This window comes from Dicentrarchus labrax, unplaced genomic scaffold, assembly GCF_905237075.1.
Source record: "Dicentrarchus labrax unplaced genomic scaffold, dlabrax2021, whole genome shotgun sequence".
NCBI classification, from domain to species: Eukaryota; Metazoa; Chordata; class Actinopteri; family Moronidae; genus Dicentrarchus; species Dicentrarchus labrax.
The window spans coordinates 16,269,223-16,286,468 of NW_026136706.1; the positions used below are offsets into that span (position 1 = coordinate 16,269,223).

Sequence of the window (17,246 nt, forward strand, 5' to 3'; positions counted from 1 at the left end):
ATCCTCATATAGCCTTGGATGACCCCACCTGTAACCTCTTGAATAAGTCTATGCTAACCGTATCACACTCACACACAGTCGAGACATCTAAATTGAACAAAAAAAGGTTAAATTTGTAATGCTTGCCCTTGGATTCTGATTAAAGAGCTACTGAAAAGTCATCAAGGGCTGTTAAAAGGTTGTATGCTTTATGTTTGTGTCATGGTTAGTTTGGGTTTCTCATGATAACAAAGTAGTTTTCTTGCAACGAGGGCTACAACTAACAATTATTTTCACCATCAGTTAATTTTGTGATTATTTTCGTCATTAATCGATACATCTTTTAATCTATAAAATGTCAGAAAATAGTAAAAAAAAAAAAAGAAAGATAACGTCTGATGTCTTGTTTTGTCCGACAAACAGTCCAAAACCTAAAGATATTAAATTTGCCATAACATAAAACAGAAAAGCAACAAATCACATTTGAGAGGCTTTACTAAACAAATGTTCTGCATTTTTTCCTCAAAAAACAAATTGTTGTTTTCTCTAGATTATGTGATCATTAAATAAAATTTAAAAAAATAAAGATAATTAACTTGTTATCACAAAATAACATGATATAATAAAACAATTGCCGTTCTTGGCTTCCATAGATGTTCTCTCCAAACTGTGAATGAATGTTGCTCCGTAGAACAATATTCTGGCCTTTTATCTTGTTTATTTTGGGTAATCAATAATTATGTAAACCCCTTAGATTTAGACCTCCTGTGAAAGATTAAAGGATTAGAGTTAAAGGATGAAGTCTGTTTCATTATTTTTAGCACTCTTTTTATTACAGCATTTTGTTTTATTGCACTGTGAATACACTAAGCGTAGAGTAGGAAATAATCTGAATTGGTTTTGTTGCGTCTATGCAGTGCAGCACTTTAGAAAAGTCCAACAGTGTTTCAACAGTCAGCAGCAGTAGACCGTTACTCCACATGTAGATCAGTGTCTGCGGGAGAAGCAGATGTTTAAGAAAAACTTGTCAGCAGAAGTGGGCTGTCATACTGATATTTATAGTGCTGATTTAGCCTAAGGTGTCCCCAAGGAGTGTTTGTCCTTTCTGCTGCTCAGGGAGACCTTAACTGTAATTGTTTGATTCATTGCAGCATTAAAAGATCTACTGTGCGACAGTACTGAGTGTCACTGCAGGTAGAGAGATGCAGCCTTTGAAACTGACACAGAGGAGACTGTTAGACTGACTGATTGGGATTATACAAGTCATTTTACTGTTCATCTTTCTTTAAAATATACTTACGTAATCACGTCATTCCACTGATATGATATGATTTTTTCAAGGGAGACATGGAAAAGAAAAGTAGTACAAAGGCAAAAAACCCTAAAACAAGTCAAAGTTATCCAGTATCAAACGAACAAGCTCATGGAACAAACCTTTTTAAATCTTGACATAGAAAGGCAGACACCCTCTTACTGAGTCTGCCACAAGATCCTTCATTAAAGGGGTAAACTCACCAAGAGGGACCGGCTCATTCAACTTTAAATTATTCTGCAGTGAGATCAATGAATGTGAGCAGAGTGCAGGAAATCACTTTGGCTTAATTCAGCTCTGTTTTCAGGCTCCAGTAACTAAAGCAATTTCTCTGACTGTAGCAGTAATTTCCATATAAACCGGTAGTTGGCAAATACTTTGGTATACTTGTGTGGAATTGATTAATTGTTGATTTATATCGTTGATGGTTCAGGTCTTAAAACGATGCCCAGGAAAGTGCATTGAATTGCAATATTTGCAGCACAAGCCATTCTTTATTTAGTGTAGTATTGATTTATCAATTTGAAGCCAGTAGAACGTCTGTTTGTAATGCTGCAGATAACACACAGGAAGTTTGTCTGAAGTGTTTCTATCAGGCTGCTGCTTGTTATTGCCTGTCGGGGAGGCTGCTCGTCACATGTAAGGCTGTTATGTTCTAAATACAGAAGCTGTTGAAGATATTTTGATCATTTTACTGTCCACGTTATACCGTTGAGTTGTTCAACGGATAGTGACCTTTGTGCTCTGAGCGTAATGAGTGAACCGATATGATTGCTTTAAATGGTGTGGTGCATTTTGCTAATGAAGTTGAGCTTCTCCACTTCCCCTGCTGCACAGGGCCACTGAAAGGAGGGGCTATCGTCGGTGGGGAAACATGACCTCATTACCAGACAGATCTGTTTTCCTGGTCATTATATTAAACAAGCTGTTGTCTCCTTTTGTTAAGTGTCCTGCAAACCAAGGTCAGGTATCCTAACGTTCACCCTACGAGCTGTCTTGAAGGTTGCAGCATCACACTGTGCAGTGAAGAGCCACAGGCTGTTATTTGGCTTTCCAGAGAAGCTTGTGCATGCTAAGTTGTGGGTTTTGCCGTAAGGGCTCTGCCACTACTGATTCAAGTATGAAATTAATAAGCTGACCTGCTTTACCAATATTACTTTGAGTTGCATTAATATTTCACTTAATCTGAACTGCCAAAAAATAGATGACTACATGTCATGTTGAGGTATTGCTACCGATAGTATGTACAATGATAACACTTTCAAACAACAGAGACCATAATGCAATACAAAGTCCGAAGACTAGTTGTGTTGTCAGTAAAATATTTTCCATTGATATTACTGTTGTTTTCTCCAGCTATACGCATTCCTTAGGGCTTGTGTTGGCGCCAAATTGCTAATGTTAATCCTAGGGGACAAATGCGCCCCACAAAGTACATCCACTGAAAGTGCTTGTTTTTGCCACAGGCTATTCACTGGCCTGTCAGTTATTCTAAGTGTCTGACAACATTAGGGAAGAACCCGTACAGAGATAGACCCGAAACAGCTACAATATCCATATTGCTCGCCACCAGACTCCATAGGCTAAAGTAGTAATTGCTTCATTTAAAATTCACAAAACAAAAATAAAACTCACCAAAATGCTCTGTAAAAAGTCTTTCCACTGTTCCAACAATCCCAAACTCTGCTTTAGTCAAACAAAATCTTTAATTCACTGAGGTAGGTGAGAAAAACTGACGTTTCAGTCGCTCTGCTGAGCTGCACAATGAGCAGACAGACTATGTAAACAAACCACAGAGAGGCTGCAATAGAGGCTGCAAAAGCAACACAGGCAAAGACTTTTAGAGTGTGCAGAGATAAACAGCAGCATTGTTGGAAGAAATGTTTCATTAGCTTTATTATGTACCGAACACATTTCTCTATTCTATAATATATATATATATATATATATATATATATATATATATATATATATAAATATTATGGGGAAAAACATCCAACATTGTGTATTTTAAGAGTTAAACACTCCTCATTTCACTTGCTTCATCAGGACAATGTGGATGTGGTCTGATCACGTGTTATTGACGGTGGTCTGGTAACAATAGCAAACAACCTAACTCAGATTTTGTTTAAACTTGTTGCTAAATCCCAATTGGTGCGCAGAAGTATATCAGCTTTTTCTGATTTTTCTAATTGAGCTGCCCACTTCAAACCTGTAAGTAGAGCACAAAGACATTGATTGAGAATTGAGACTGAATAAATTTTCAGGACCTTTATTCTATCCATTCAATATTACTAGAATCATCTTTAGCACCTAATAAAGACAACAGTGTTGTGTCATCTAAAAACCTCATCATGTATTTGGAATATCAGTCTTACTGTTTTTTACTGTATAAATTATGAAGAGTAGCTGTGATACCACATACCGTCCCCAGTTCAATTCCACCTCTCGCCTTGTTTCCTGTTTCCTTCTCTACTGTCAACTGTCCAAAAAAGGGAAAATGGCCAAAATAATGTTCCAAAAAGGTACATCCTGGGAAATGTAGGGGATTACTAACTGAGATACAGGCCTGTTCTTTACTTGACAAATTATAGTCATATGATTTCTTCAAGTAATCCATTTATTTACATTAATTGAACAACCTGTCTAAGTGTATCTCCAGTGTTTATATATTTATCTTTTTATTTTTTGTGTGATTGTATATTTCAAGCACCATTGCACCAAGACAAATTCCTCGTATGTGTAAAAACCTACCTGACAATAAATCTCATTCTGATTCTGATTCTGATTCTGATTATTATTCTTCTGCAGATAATCTTCAAATGGAAGCCTTAGCAGGAATGTAGAGCTTATTAAATAAAGATCAAAGCAAATGTGTGAATATTATTGTGAAGCCAGAGATTTTATATAAAAGAAAACAAATGTTTAGTCAACCAAGAACCCTAACAACCAATTAGCCCTGCTAACATAGAAGTAGATAAGACAGGTAAAGAGAAAGTAAATATTCAAACTTGTGCACAAAATAACTTCTGAAAGTGCCTGAATGGGTCATCTCAGGCCAGTACAGCAGGATGGTGATGATCTTTATCTGTTCCCAGACATTTTGGTGTGATCCCATGATTCCTAGTGTGTGTGTGTGTGTGTTCCCCCCCCATATCCCCCCCCCCAGAGGGACAACGGTGTGATGTCCTACCTGTCCCTGCCTGACCCTGCCATCCCTGTACTCCAGAGGCGTCACTTTGATTTACAGACCCACTAGCAGCAGGAAGAGCACAGTCAGGAAAAAGCTAATGGAGTGGAAATGCTGAGAGAGCAGGGGGAATTTGAATGGGGTAGTTTTTCTTTAAATGTTTAGTACAAGGGAAAAGAATAAAGAAGTGTTGAATGTATTCCTGTTGTTTTCTTCTGTCAATCATGACAGGCGCATGTTTTCTCTTTATTACAGCAAGCGTTTTTCTTCTCATTCTGCTGGAGTAAGTGGATTAGTTCTGACACCACGCTGTATTTTTATTCCTCTCTAGGAGGCAGACAGCTGGGAAATCATTGAGGGGCTGAAAATTGGTCAGAGCAACGTCCAGAGGCCTGATAAACACGAGGGGTTTATGTTGAAGAAGCGGAAATGGCCCCTGAAAGGCTGGCACAAGGTAAGATCCACATGCAGAGCGAGACACGAAGAGCTTTTGTCGGTGGAAAAACACTTTGAAGCACAGCCGCCCCTTGAATGTTAAACAGTTTTCTGTCTAGTAAGGTGCTATTGCTTGAAAAAACTTCCCCTTTTCATGCATCTTTACCCTCCTTGGGCCTCTTCCGCAGGCATACTGGATATTTCCTTTGAAGTCACCACCTTCAGCATCAGCTTAACTGTTGTTTTCTCAAAACACTTGAATACCAGTGGAAACCAGTACTTGTTGTTAGCTTATTTGAACTCACAACACCACAGAACATGCATAGCCTTTGTCCTACTGCTAATTAAAAGATACTAAATAATAATAATAATGATATTAAAAGGTCCAATGTGATCTATATTCAATGTCCGCCCTTCCTGTTATTTAACCAACACATTATTTTTGTGCTTATTTTCTCTGCAGCGTTTTTTTGTTCTGGACAATGGTATCCTGAAGTACTCCAAGTCCCCCATTGATGTAAGTAACCCTGACTATAACCCACAGGCAGAAACAGGGCAGCCTGGCCTGACATCAGCTTGGCTTGGTAATGAGTCAGCAGAAAAATATGCAACACGGGTCATGATGTTCAGTGTGTTTTAGCACGCCATGTCACTTTGCAGGAGAGCTAGAATTTTACAGATGAAATGGAAGTGTAACCCACAACTGTGAAGAAAACCAAAGGTCACTTTGGTAACAAAGGTGGCTAACAAAGGTTACTTTGCTGTATGTATGGGTGCAGCAAGCCAAATAGTTGAGGAAGTACATTTTCAGAATATTTTTATGAAATGTGTGTTGCATCCCAAGACGTACACTATTTCACATAAATAACCAAACAACAAAACAAATACTGCATATTACATCAGACATCACAAATAAGTGGCTACAGTGCAGTCAATGTAATCGTTCCCTTTTACATTCAGTGCTTACTCCACACAGGAACACTGAGGCCTACGTAGGACCTAAACTCTGATTTTAAAATCTGCTTTTTTAACCTATTCAGTTTAGCCTGTGGGACAATAAATCTCCTGTTTGATGGCAAAAGCAGACATTTTTCACATAAATTATTAGAGTGGTCTGATGTAATTTTACCAGCCAGAAGCAACTGCATCCTATTAGTATACACATTTTGAAAATTTGAGTCAAGCGTTTCACAATCTCAGATACATAGTAGTCGAGCATTACGCTGAACAGCGACAGAAGTGTACCATGCTGCTTCCACAATGCACAACACTCTGTATTAAAACAATAACAGGATCAATTTGTTTGCTCCAAATTACTTTAGTCTCCTAAGAAAGTGTGTTTTTGTATCTTGCTACTGATATAATCAATATGTGCACTCCAAAATAAAGCTGCATTCACATAGATGCCTAAATATTCATTGAAGGAATCTGTGTTTAATGGACACTAACAGGTGGAGGATAAGAAAAAAATAATTTTGGATTAATAATGAGCTAATTCTTTTCCTACCGCTCAATTAATCTCTCCCTGCAATAGTGATGAATACTAGGATCGTCTTCAGTGCCTAACAAAGACAGCAATGTACTTTCATCTGAAACTTCAACATAAATGTATTTGACATGTTGAGTCTGTCTGTGTACATCCAAGTCCATCTCAACCTGATTTGATGAGTGGACAGAGTGGTCAGAATCACACAACCCTGAGATTAAGGGTCTCCTGCTCTACCAACTGAGCTAGGTTGCACTTGAGCCTTTTGAATCAACATCTTTTGTTGTCATACTGTTTGCCAAAGAACATCGCCCAACGTGGGGCTCGAACCCACGACCCTGAGATTAAGAGTCTCATGCTCTACCGACTGAGCTAGCCGGGCTGTATGAATTGAGCATAATGCATCTGATTTCCTGGCTGCATTAACTCTTATAAGACTCAGACAGGTGGAGGGTTTGGAGGTTTGGATTACTGGCTCGACTCTATTCACACCCCACACCAAAATATAAATAAAGAAGACCATAGTAGGTTGTCACGCTACAGGGATAGAACCTGTAGGTAAAGCAATTGCTAGAAGTGGGATGTGAACCCATGCCTCCACCAGAATTCCCTTTGCTAAGGAAGGGTAGATTGTTTTGTAATGTGAATGTCATTTATACTGTTGACCAAAGAACATCGCCCAACGTGGGGCTCGAACCCACGACCCTGAGATTAAGAGTCTCATGCTCTACCGACTGAGCTAGCCGGGCCATATTACTCAAATATAATGGATCCGTTTTCTCCGCTGCATTAACACTCAGACAGGTGGAAGGTTGGAGGGTTAGAGGTTTGGAGGGTTGGAGGTTTGGATTACTGGCTAGACTCTACTCACACCCCACACCAACATTTATAAAAATAAGACAAGTAGGTTGTTGTGCTACAGGGATAGAACCTGTAGGTAAAATCACTGTCAGGAGTGGGATTTGAACCCACGCCTCCACTTGGAGACCAGAAGTCCCTTTGCTAAGGAAGGAGTCTACTCTTGAGTCTGGCGCCTTAGACCGCTCGGCCATCCTGACACAAGACAGTATTTCTCTTGGACAGCTTTCAAAGCAACATTGCATTGCAGTTACCGCTGATGGCCTCTGTGAAACACAGGAGCAGCATTAGGATGGTGGAAGATGAGTGACAAGGACATTCATAACCATTGACTAACCATGTCGTGCACAAGTGGAGCTTTTTGAAGGAGCATCATCTGGAAGTAGCAAATCAAATGAGTCCCGGCCACAAATGGTAGATTGTTTTGTCGTGCAAACATTTATACTGTTGACCAAAGAACATCGCCCAACGACCCTGAGATTAAGAGTCTCATGCTCTACCGACTGAGCTAGCAGGGCTGTATCGAGCGGATATAATGGGGCCGATTTCGGGGCTACATAAACTTATGATAAAAAAATGATAGGTTTGCAGATTTATATGAGACTTGAAAGGTGTATAACAAAATACATTAAGCTATTTATCATTGAGAGCTTTCAAAGCAGCATCACATTGCAAAAGAAATTTGTTTTTTTGAGGGCCCCTCTGAAACACAAGTGAAGCTCTAAATTAGGGACGGTGGAAGATGAGTGAGTTACTATGTCGTCCACAAGCTCCTTTGCCTCAATGGGGTTTGAACCTTTTGAAGCAACATCATCTGGAAAGGCGTTGCAGTAGCCAATCAAATGAGTTGAGTTCCAGCACAAATGCTAAATTTTTTTTTTTAATGTGAACGTCATTTTTAGTGTTTACCAAAGAACATCAGCCAACATGGGGCTCGAACCCATGACCCTGAGCTAGTCTACCGACTGAGCTAGCCGGGCATAAATCAAGCATAATGAATGCGAATTTGGGCTGCATTAGCTCTCATGGACACAGACGGTGGAGGTTTGGAGGTTTGGATTACAGGCTAGACTCTACTCACACCCCACACCAAAATATATATAAATAAGACCATAGTAGGTTGTTACGCTACAAGGATAGAACCTGTAGGTAAAACCACTGTCAGGAGTGGGATTTGAACCCACGCCTCCACTTGGAGACCAGAAGTCCCTTTGCTAAGGAAGGAGTCTACTCTTGGGTCTGGCGCCTTAGACCGCTCGGCCATCCTGACACAAGATAGAAATGTCAGGCAAAATCATCTGTGTCTAAAATCTTCATTGCCCAAAGTGAGTGTCATGATCAGATGGCTGCGCTCTCTAATGCCATTCTAGTTGTAAATGTAATTATGCATGTGTGCACAAAACTTACAAACTGAATTGACCAACTGTAAGTTTGAGTAAACTAAGAAAATATATTTGTCTCACTTGCCTTAGATCCAAAAAGGCAAACTTCATGGCAGTATCGACGTCGGCCTCTCAGTCATGTCCATCAAGAAGAGGGCCCGTCGCATCGACCTGGACACTGAGGAGCATATCTATCACCTGAAGGTAACACTGATGGGAAGAGTCAGTATTGTGATTTCAACTTTGATAACAGAAGGTCAGCAGATGAAAGAGTTTAAAGCTATCTGCCCTCTACCTCTTTAGGTCAAATCTCAAGACATCTTTGATGCATGGGTGTCCAAGTTGCGTCATCACCGGCTTTACCGCCAGAACGAAATTGTGCGATCTCCGAGGGAGGCCACCATGCGAACATTTCCTCCCCCAGCTGCCATTGAGTCCCCCCAACCTGCCTCGAGTGTGGTTCGTGAAGCCAAGGTGAGCCCTCCTACCCCCTCATAATACTACAAATTGTGTTCATAAGTGGGCTCGGAAAACAGAAAAATCGTCAAATTTGAGAAGCTTGAATCAGACTCTATTTGACATTTTTGCTTAAGACTTTTTTAAAAAATGACTAATTATCTGAGTTATTGCAGATACATTTTCTGTTCAGACATTAGCTGAAAAACTAAAACATAACATTACAGATTTTATGTTTTGTACGTTTTTCATACTTCTACTGTGTATCAAGCCTAAAAGAAGTCTCTCTGTTTCTCTGTGCTCTGGGCAGAGTGCAGTTACTTATTCAAGAAGGGTATGTCATTGGGAATGAGACATCACCTGTTATGTTTTTATGGGAAATAGTGGGTGAAATAAAATTCACATTCACAGTAAAAACAAGACTCTGTGTCTGCCTCTGTCACCTGATAACTTTACGCCTTTCACTTTGTGTAATGTTTTTCTTTCAATTTCCATGTTGTACTAAATGTGCTCCAAGCTCCCCATTGATGTTGTAACCATGGCCCTGATGTGTCCCTGTATTATGTCTAATTGCTAGACTAATGGCTGTAAATGTTCAGACAGATATCTGTTCAATGCAGAAATGCTGATTGGGCCAGTAATTGCATACAGATCATTAGGATAACGACCGTTTTTAGTTTAGTGTGAACCCCTGGTTTTCGTTGACGTGTCTGAACTGTTTGTGAATGTCAGGATGCAGCGAGTGCGGGTTCTCCTGGGAGTTCGGCTCAGTGCCTCATGCAGGCCATTAGAGGTGATCAGTAGGATCTGGATTCAGAGTAGCTGGCTGGAGCCTGATGAGCTCTCCCAAAGAACAGCTTTAAAATGAGATACTCTAGTCCTATAGTCAGAATTAACTGCTACATCTTAGCTTTAAGACTTAGCTTTGGAAGGAGCACCATCAAGGTCTCCTCCAAATACTAAGCAAGCTTCGGCATGGCTGCAGTTTGTACTGTACATGCTCCTAAAAGCAGATAATGCAACGTCTCTCATGATTTTATTCAACCTGCTTTAATTCAGATTCACTGCAGCTGCTGCATGTGGGTCAAGTACCTTCCTCAAGGGCACAGACGATCCATACAGTATGCGTATGGTATAAGTGATCCATTTAAATACTAGTGAAGTCTTTGTATCCACAGTAGTCCTGATTAGTTATTTCATAGAAAAATAAATTGCAACAATTTTAATTAAAATGAAAAATAAACAATACCAAATATCTGCTTCCAGCTCCTCAAAGGGATGACTCGTTCTTTTTCTCTTTTATGCAACATTAATCTGACACAACAAGAAATCCAAAGACATCGACTTGGGTGGCATTGTGATGGATATTTTTCATTAGTTTCTGAGGTTTTCAAACTTTTCTAACCTCCACACCCCCTTTTTAAGGGAAATGACAGTAGCTATCATGTTTTACACTACTGAGTACTAAAGTTCGTCCAAACTGCCAGTTTCTAGACACAAAAGACACAAGACTCACCTGATATACTGACAGTAAAACAGACAAGACTGACTTCATCATATTTTTTATGTATATATTTTTTATGTATTTGTGTGACTGATGTATTTCCTGAATGAGCATCACTTGTTTTTCCTTTCTTCCCTGTCAATAATCATATATAATAATCATCATTTTGTAATTTCAAAAAGCCAAGTTACTGTCTGAACAATCTTGCTAACCTGACATCTCATAGCCTTGCTAGCATCATACCAATCTTGTTTGGTCATTGTTTCCACATGAAGCAGATTCATGTACTTTATATTTGCTCTCCTTTTTTCCTCTGACCCTTTTCTGTCTGCAACCAGTTTTGTAGACAAAACAATTTCTCAATTAATCAAAAACCATGTATAGATGAATTAATAATGGACATAATTCATTGTTGCAGCCCTAATCCAGAACATTAATTTCTTCGCAATGTCAGTGCCACTTGAATAACTACAGTATGATCAAAACTAGTTGAACAGTAAACTCTGATATGACAAAGCAACCAAATCTCACCCTACAGCAGGCCAAGCCCAGCAGCTTGCCATGGCAGCCAGTGGCCCCCAGCAGCGGCAGCAACAGCAGCCTGCCTGCCTCCTACAGTAACGGCCAGAGCAAGGTGGTTGCTTGGCTGCAGGAATCAGAGGAGATGGACAAGTGCGCCGAGGGTAAGTGCAATTTTCGTCATCATGCTGGGATTAAATCTGATTTCACGAAGAAGTAGATTAAATCATATCTCTGGCTTTACGATAAGTCTTCTGAACCCTGAGAGGAGGATTGATGACCATGTCATGACACACAACACTGAATGTGTTTGTGCACACGTGTGGGTGTGAATTTCATTTTCAGAGCTCGCACGATGCCAGTCCAACCTGACTGAGCTGAGCCGGTTATTGCAGAGTCTGGAGATTCTGCAAAGGACACAGTCAGCGCCCAACTTCACAGATATGCAGGTGAAAAGGATACACACACACACACACACACACACACACACACACACAAGAGACATGCACGCACATACAGAAACACACACACATGCAAGCATGGGAAGCAATTTAGTTGGTTTCGTGTGTGTGGAAGTGTTCAGGAGCCTGTATTACTAATGATGGAGGTGTGTCAATCTTAGAAAAGTACAGTCTTTTAAGACCCCAGCAGTCACCTTCATTACCTGTCTAGACCGACAGAATTCAGCTGCATTTACAGAACACCTGCCAACTTCTCTAACTGATTTAAATTTTTTGGATTATAATTTTTGGCTGAAATGCTTCTTTTTTTTTTTAACACCACACCTCTCATTTGTCTCAATATTTTGTTTGCAACTCATTTGTGGGAATGATGTTTTGTTGCCATTTCACTGCAGTCAGTGTGTGTGTTAACTTTTGCTTTATTTGTGATGTGTTTGTCCTATTAACCACATTTTACATATTTTGATCCATGTGTGCCACAAAGACCAATTGTGTTGAATTGTCAAAGAAAGAAAAGCGCTTGAACAGAAGATGGAGAACAAAAAGTGTCGGCAAAGATGCAAAATTCCAGCTTCAGGTATTTCTTTTCTGACTTTTGCTCTGCTACATAAAGACACACAAACTTGCAGTCACTCTTACACACACTCAGATATGCAGTCTCTAATTAAGAAATTACTGGGGCTTCCATAATGCTGTAGTTCAGGTCACAGTTAAAGAAACTGTTAATTTAGTTAATTAAGACAACAAGCTAAATAAGTTTTTTACCATGTGTTTAATGTAGTATTTAATGACACAGGTGCAAATATTAAAAGGAAAGATATATAACAATGTGTATTATATTTCACTTGATGTCTTTGTTGGATTTAGATTATTTGTTTTCCATATAAAGTACAGTAACCTTTCAGTGTAAGAGCTTGTTAGTGATAAGAGAGACCTGAGAAGTCACATGTTTGATCCCTGTGTTGACCCTGTACGTCTAGTTAAAGAGTTATTGAGCAAGAGTGGCATGTAAAATGACCTACCGCTCTCTTTTTAGGGGAGGTTGTTACAGCACATACACACAACAGAGACAACATTGTTTGTGCTTTTTCTGTCTTCTTTTTCGTTCTTTAATCAGTCAGCACTGCAACGTATTAGTGTGGTGTGTCATGGCCTGAGTAATTATTTCTCCATCCTTGCTCATTTTTCCTTATTTTGCCTAAAATATTAATCCATGCTACCCGGAAAGACTACATGTGCTGTTGCCTTTTTTAACCAAGCCCCATGGTAAAAGAACAGAATCTAAAGGCTCCTCAATAATTGTACCTCAGATATTTCTACATGTAGCAAGTCAAAGACAGCTGGACAGAGTAATGCAGCATGTCCAGGTCCCTTTGATTTACTCTTTCTTGATATCTAATGACCTTGATGACTGCAAATCTTCATACATTTTACCTTATGACAATGCATTTATTTTGGTTTGGTTACTGCTCCTCAGTGTGACATGTTGGTGTGACACGTCAGATACTTAAACTGAATAATTGGTACCATTATACCGTACATTCAGAGTTAACCATGCTTTATCGTACCAAGGTTCTTGCTCCCCACGGTTGGTTTTGGCTTTCAGACACACAACACATCATTGTGCCTCTCAGCTGATTGACAGTGCCCCTCTGTGGTGTCTCTCCAGGTCCCTCTGTCTGCCAGCATGTCCCCCATCCGCCTCCACTCATCCAACCCCAACCTGTGTGCCGAGCTGGTGGACTTTCAGCCCCCTGTCTCCCGGCTGACAGAAAGTGTAGAGTGTGCCAGTGACTACATTAAACTTCAGGAGGAATTCTGCACCATCGCCCAGAAAGGTGGGCAGGCAGCATGCATGGCTGCAACACCAGGGATTATTAGGCAAAATGTGTACCAGTGTCCAGTAAATCTTAAAGGATTATTCTGGTTTGTTAAAACCTGGATCGTTTTTGTATACAGTAGTTTTACCCACTGTTTCTATTGGTTATGATCATTGTACTTATAGAGAGCTTTTCAAGATACTGCTTTACATGACAAATGAAAATAATTTAGAAAACTAAAACAAAATACAGACATAAGGAAGCACAGAATTTATGAATCGATAATAGATGTGCGTCCCACACAGTGTTTTGAGGATAATGTTTTTCCTTCGAGGATTGTGACAAAGCAACAGAGAGGAAAACATAACTTGTACAGTGTAATCGATACTCATTTTCTTTTGTCCTTTCTCGGTGCAGTCCACTCTCTGCTGAAATCTGCCTTCAACACAGTGGCCATAGAAAAAGAAAAGATCAAACAGATTCTATCTGACCAGGAGCAGTCAGACCAGTCCGCCCAGATCAACTCTCTCAGGAAGTCTCTGTCGCAGGTAATGAGCCGCCTTCAACCATTACCCATGATGCCTTTTTCTTTCTACGATTTGTTAGGATTAGTCAATCTGAGCCGTTTGTCAGACATATTTGGCTACTTCAGATTCGTAATGCTAAGGTGGGTGGGGGGGTATGGTGGTGTTTTAGCATGTAATTACCAGGAGCGATCTGCACATTACTGAGGACATTACTGATGTAATTTGAGCTATGTGTCTTTGGCGTCTTTAAACTCGAACCCATTTTGTAGTTGTCATGTTAGAAGATATTCTCATGATGACGGGCTGTCAGATGAAACACACAAGCTACGGCTTATTCCAAGCAGTCACGGTAATCACTATTAAAAAAGATGATGTGTGGAGATGAGAGCATAGGCAAGTGAGTAGTGAAAGTTCAATCATCTTTTCCCATATTAATTGGTGAGAGAGAGAGAAATGCCTTGTGCAGTTCATTAACTCTGCTCCTTAGGGCTGTCGCTCTACTCCAGTGATTTAATTGGACTGTTCCTCTGCTAACAGTTGACATCATTTTGGTGAAATGTTTCTGCTGCTTTATCTCCGCTTTGTTCCTAATTGGATGCTCGTGTGACAATGTTGTTGCAGGCCTGAGGTCACGTTTTTAAGGCAAAGCTCTGTGGAAAGTTGAAAGTCAGGAGTCCTGGTTGTTATAGCTACAGCTGCTGATTTATACTATTTTAACGTCTGCAGGGAGTGTTTTCCTTTCATTTTGATATTTTATAACCATGTACACATTTACTTAAAGTGGATATAATCAATGTTTTTATATTAAAATTGGAAGACGACTTGCATGTATAAAGGTTCGTTCACAGTGATGAACCCACAGATAATTATTGCCTGACTCTGCTGTTCCCCTCAGCTTTACTGAGAGTTTTAACGTTGTTCAGCTCATTGTTTTGGTGGTTTTTGTCGGCAGCTGTTTCCAGATGAAGCCACAGATTCCTGATGAACAGAGTGAAGCTTTTAGCAACTTAAGAGCCAGATATTTCCTTCAGGAGTGTGGAGACAAAAAAATTGATTAAAGTAGACTGAATATTGGCCTTACATTCATCAGGTGACTAGAAACACAACTCCAAATAAATAACACCTGGATATGTAAATAGGCAATTACTTTGCTAACCAGTTCGCCATATCACAGCTTCTTTCTGCTATTCCCCAACTGGCCAAACAATCAGTTGACTTTTTGATCTTAATGCAGTTTTCACATTCCCATGTTGAGAAAGCTATTGGTTGTTGCAATCATTCCTCCTGTCCAAGTGGCCGTCAAGAGATGAAGATAGAAAAGATGGCAGACAAAATCTCCAGCCCTCCATGGAATCACAAAGAGGGAAATTCATACTAAAATTAATACATATGGTAGAATTAATACATATGGTAGTACTCATTTGGCTGACCCAGACTTCTCATATTAGCTGCAGCTAACCTTTATGCATTCTTGCACAGAATGAGGACTTTTAACCCCCATCTTTTACAGTATAGTTGCTTTGGGAAAATATCTGGCAGTTGGTTTGGAGAGGAGAATTGACAGCAGCTAATAATGTGAGCGTATTAAGATAGCCTTGAAAAAGATCCAAACCAAAACTTTCTTCATTTACAGTTTAATTTAAAGTCTTTCAAACTACCTATATTTAGTGCATCAAACACTCCTATCCACCCCTGACCAACAAAAACCGAACAGCAAATTATTAACATGTTACATATTACAAATTATTAACAAACAATCCTTGCATAAAAAATAGATAAGCTACATTAATGTACTTCCACAGTCCTTATTGAGTCTTTTTCACAGTTTTATTATAGCGAATTACCTCCAGGTGTAGTGAAAAAGCCAATTCGTCCACTGGTTAAAACCAGACAGACAGACAGTTCTACAAGAGTTTTTTTGTATATTCAAAGATAGCACGAACCTATCCTTTAAATGAGGAAGTCAACAGTTGAACCTACTATTGTTTAGATATGAACATCAAACTTAATGTGGAAAATACCAAATTTTTCATTATTTAGGCCCTGTCCCAAAACGCAGAACTTCGAACCCGACTCAACCGCATCCACTCTGAATCTGTCCTGACTGAACAAGTTGTCAGTGTGAACATCATCTCCACGCCTGATGAGGTAGGTCACTGTGGTCAGTCTGTCACTGACGGAGCTAATTTCTGACTCTTACATTGATAAAACACCAAGGCTTTCAAGGCTGCCCCGGTAGTTGTAGTGTTTGCCTCCTGCGTTTGTCAATTGCATTATTGATCCCTGTCCTTGTATTGATGGTCTTTCCAGTCTGTCCTGGCAGGTAAGCTTAAATGATGATTTTTCTATGCAGAACCTGACATCAAGGTTAATGGAAAAAATGACTAATTAGAAACGGATGGGAGCTTGCCCTCTGGCAAGGATACACATGCTGCAAATGAACTTTGCTTTGTCTTGTGATCGTGTTTGTGTTTGTTCAGGTCTGTTTTGGTTCTTCAACCTGTCATCGTAGCATCATCTCGTGTGTTTGCCCGCAGGCTGGGGAACAGATGGGGATCCCTCTGACTCAGCAGGCCTCTAATGAGAGCCGACTCTCCATGTCGGAGTCTGTCTCTGAGTTCTTTGATGCCCAGGAAGTGCTTCTGTCAGCCAGCTCGTCGGAGAATGAGGTATAAAAGAGGGCAGCTGAGAAACAGCTTAAAGAAAGGACGGCGGTTTGGACCATGAGGAGCGAGAGTTGTAGAGGAAGTGGATCAAGGAGGGGGTTAAACTAGCCCTGCTGCTGGGAAGCCAGATAAAACGTCACTGTGATGGCTATGTGTGGAGCTGGAGTTAGTCAGCAATTAATGAGGGCAGCATGAAAGACAGAGATAGCATATAACGGAAACTCAAACAAAGTCTGGCACACGGGAGGGCTACTTTTCAATCTGCCCCGAGGCTTAATCCCTCAGTTGTGTCTCAGAATCATAACACTCTTCTTTGTCTTGATTTGTAGCTTCCCGCTTTGTTAAAAAGGCAGTTTGCGCCATGCCTTCTCCCCTTTTAACTCCTGTGAACACCCTGCTCCAAATATATGTGGTCTCTGAAGAGCCATAGAGCATTGTAGCTCCCCAGGCATGCATTGAACCATGTTGATGGATTACTCACCAAGGAAATGCATCAACCCCTCCATCCTCTAGCTCCATTGGCAGGCCCATTCAGACCTGTGTTACACTGTTGGCCAAATCTTCACCAGCAGCAGGCGACTGTTATAGAGGCTATTACAGCAAGTTGCTACAGTATGCTCCTCTTTGGCGCCGTCAATGGCCTCATTGTGT

At 40.2% G+C, this 17,246-nt stretch overlaps 1 protein-coding gene and 4 non-coding genes across 7 annotated transcripts in view; 1 reads left to right on the top strand and 4 right to left on the bottom strand.

Annotated features, from left to right (window-relative positions):
- osbpl6 (oxysterol binding protein-like 6) overlaps window positions 1-17,246 on the top strand; it is a 42,213-nt gene that overhangs the window by 13,429 nt on the left and 11,538 nt on the right. Inside the window, exons 3-13 of one of the 3 annotated variants that reach the window (XM_051403050.1) lie at window positions 4,813-4,935; window positions 5,380-5,433; window positions 8,733-8,846; window positions 8,946-9,116; window positions 11,141-11,285; window positions 11,467-11,570; window positions 12,067-12,159; window positions 13,252-13,420; window positions 13,820-13,950; window positions 15,970-16,077; window positions 16,467-16,598. In XM_051403050.1, the coding sequence (XP_051259010.1) occupies window positions 4,813-4,935; window positions 5,380-5,433; window positions 8,733-8,846; window positions 8,946-9,116; window positions 11,141-11,285; window positions 11,467-11,570; window positions 12,067-12,159; window positions 13,252-13,420; window positions 13,820-13,950; window positions 15,970-16,077; window positions 16,467-16,598 (1,344 nt within the window). The remainder of the gene's footprint in view (window positions 1-4,812; window positions 4,936-5,379; window positions 5,434-8,732; window positions 8,847-8,945; window positions 9,117-11,140; window positions 11,286-11,466; window positions 11,571-12,066; window positions 12,160-13,251; window positions 13,421-13,819; window positions 13,951-15,969; window positions 16,078-16,466; window positions 16,599-17,246) is intronic. The other 2 variants (XM_051403052.1, XM_051403051.1) reach the window with 2 other exon arrangements.
- Window positions 6,712-6,784, bottom strand: trnak-cuu (transfer RNA lysine (anticodon CUU)). The gene has a single exon. It is a non-coding gene; the product is annotated as a tRNA-Lys (tRNA).
- Window positions 7,079-7,151, bottom strand: trnak-cuu (transfer RNA lysine (anticodon CUU)). Its single transcript has one exon. It is a non-coding gene; the product is annotated as a tRNA-Lys (tRNA).
- On the bottom strand, window positions 7,350-7,460 carry trnal-caa (transfer RNA leucine (anticodon CAA)). The gene is made up of 2 exons: window positions 7,423-7,460; window positions 7,350-7,395 (listed from the first exon to the last, which is right to left on the bottom strand). It is a non-coding gene; the product is annotated as a tRNA-Leu (tRNA).
- Window positions 8,420-8,530, bottom strand: trnal-caa (transfer RNA leucine (anticodon CAA)). The gene is made up of 2 exons: window positions 8,493-8,530; window positions 8,420-8,465 (listed from the first exon to the last, which is right to left on the bottom strand). It is a non-coding gene; the product is annotated as a tRNA-Leu (tRNA).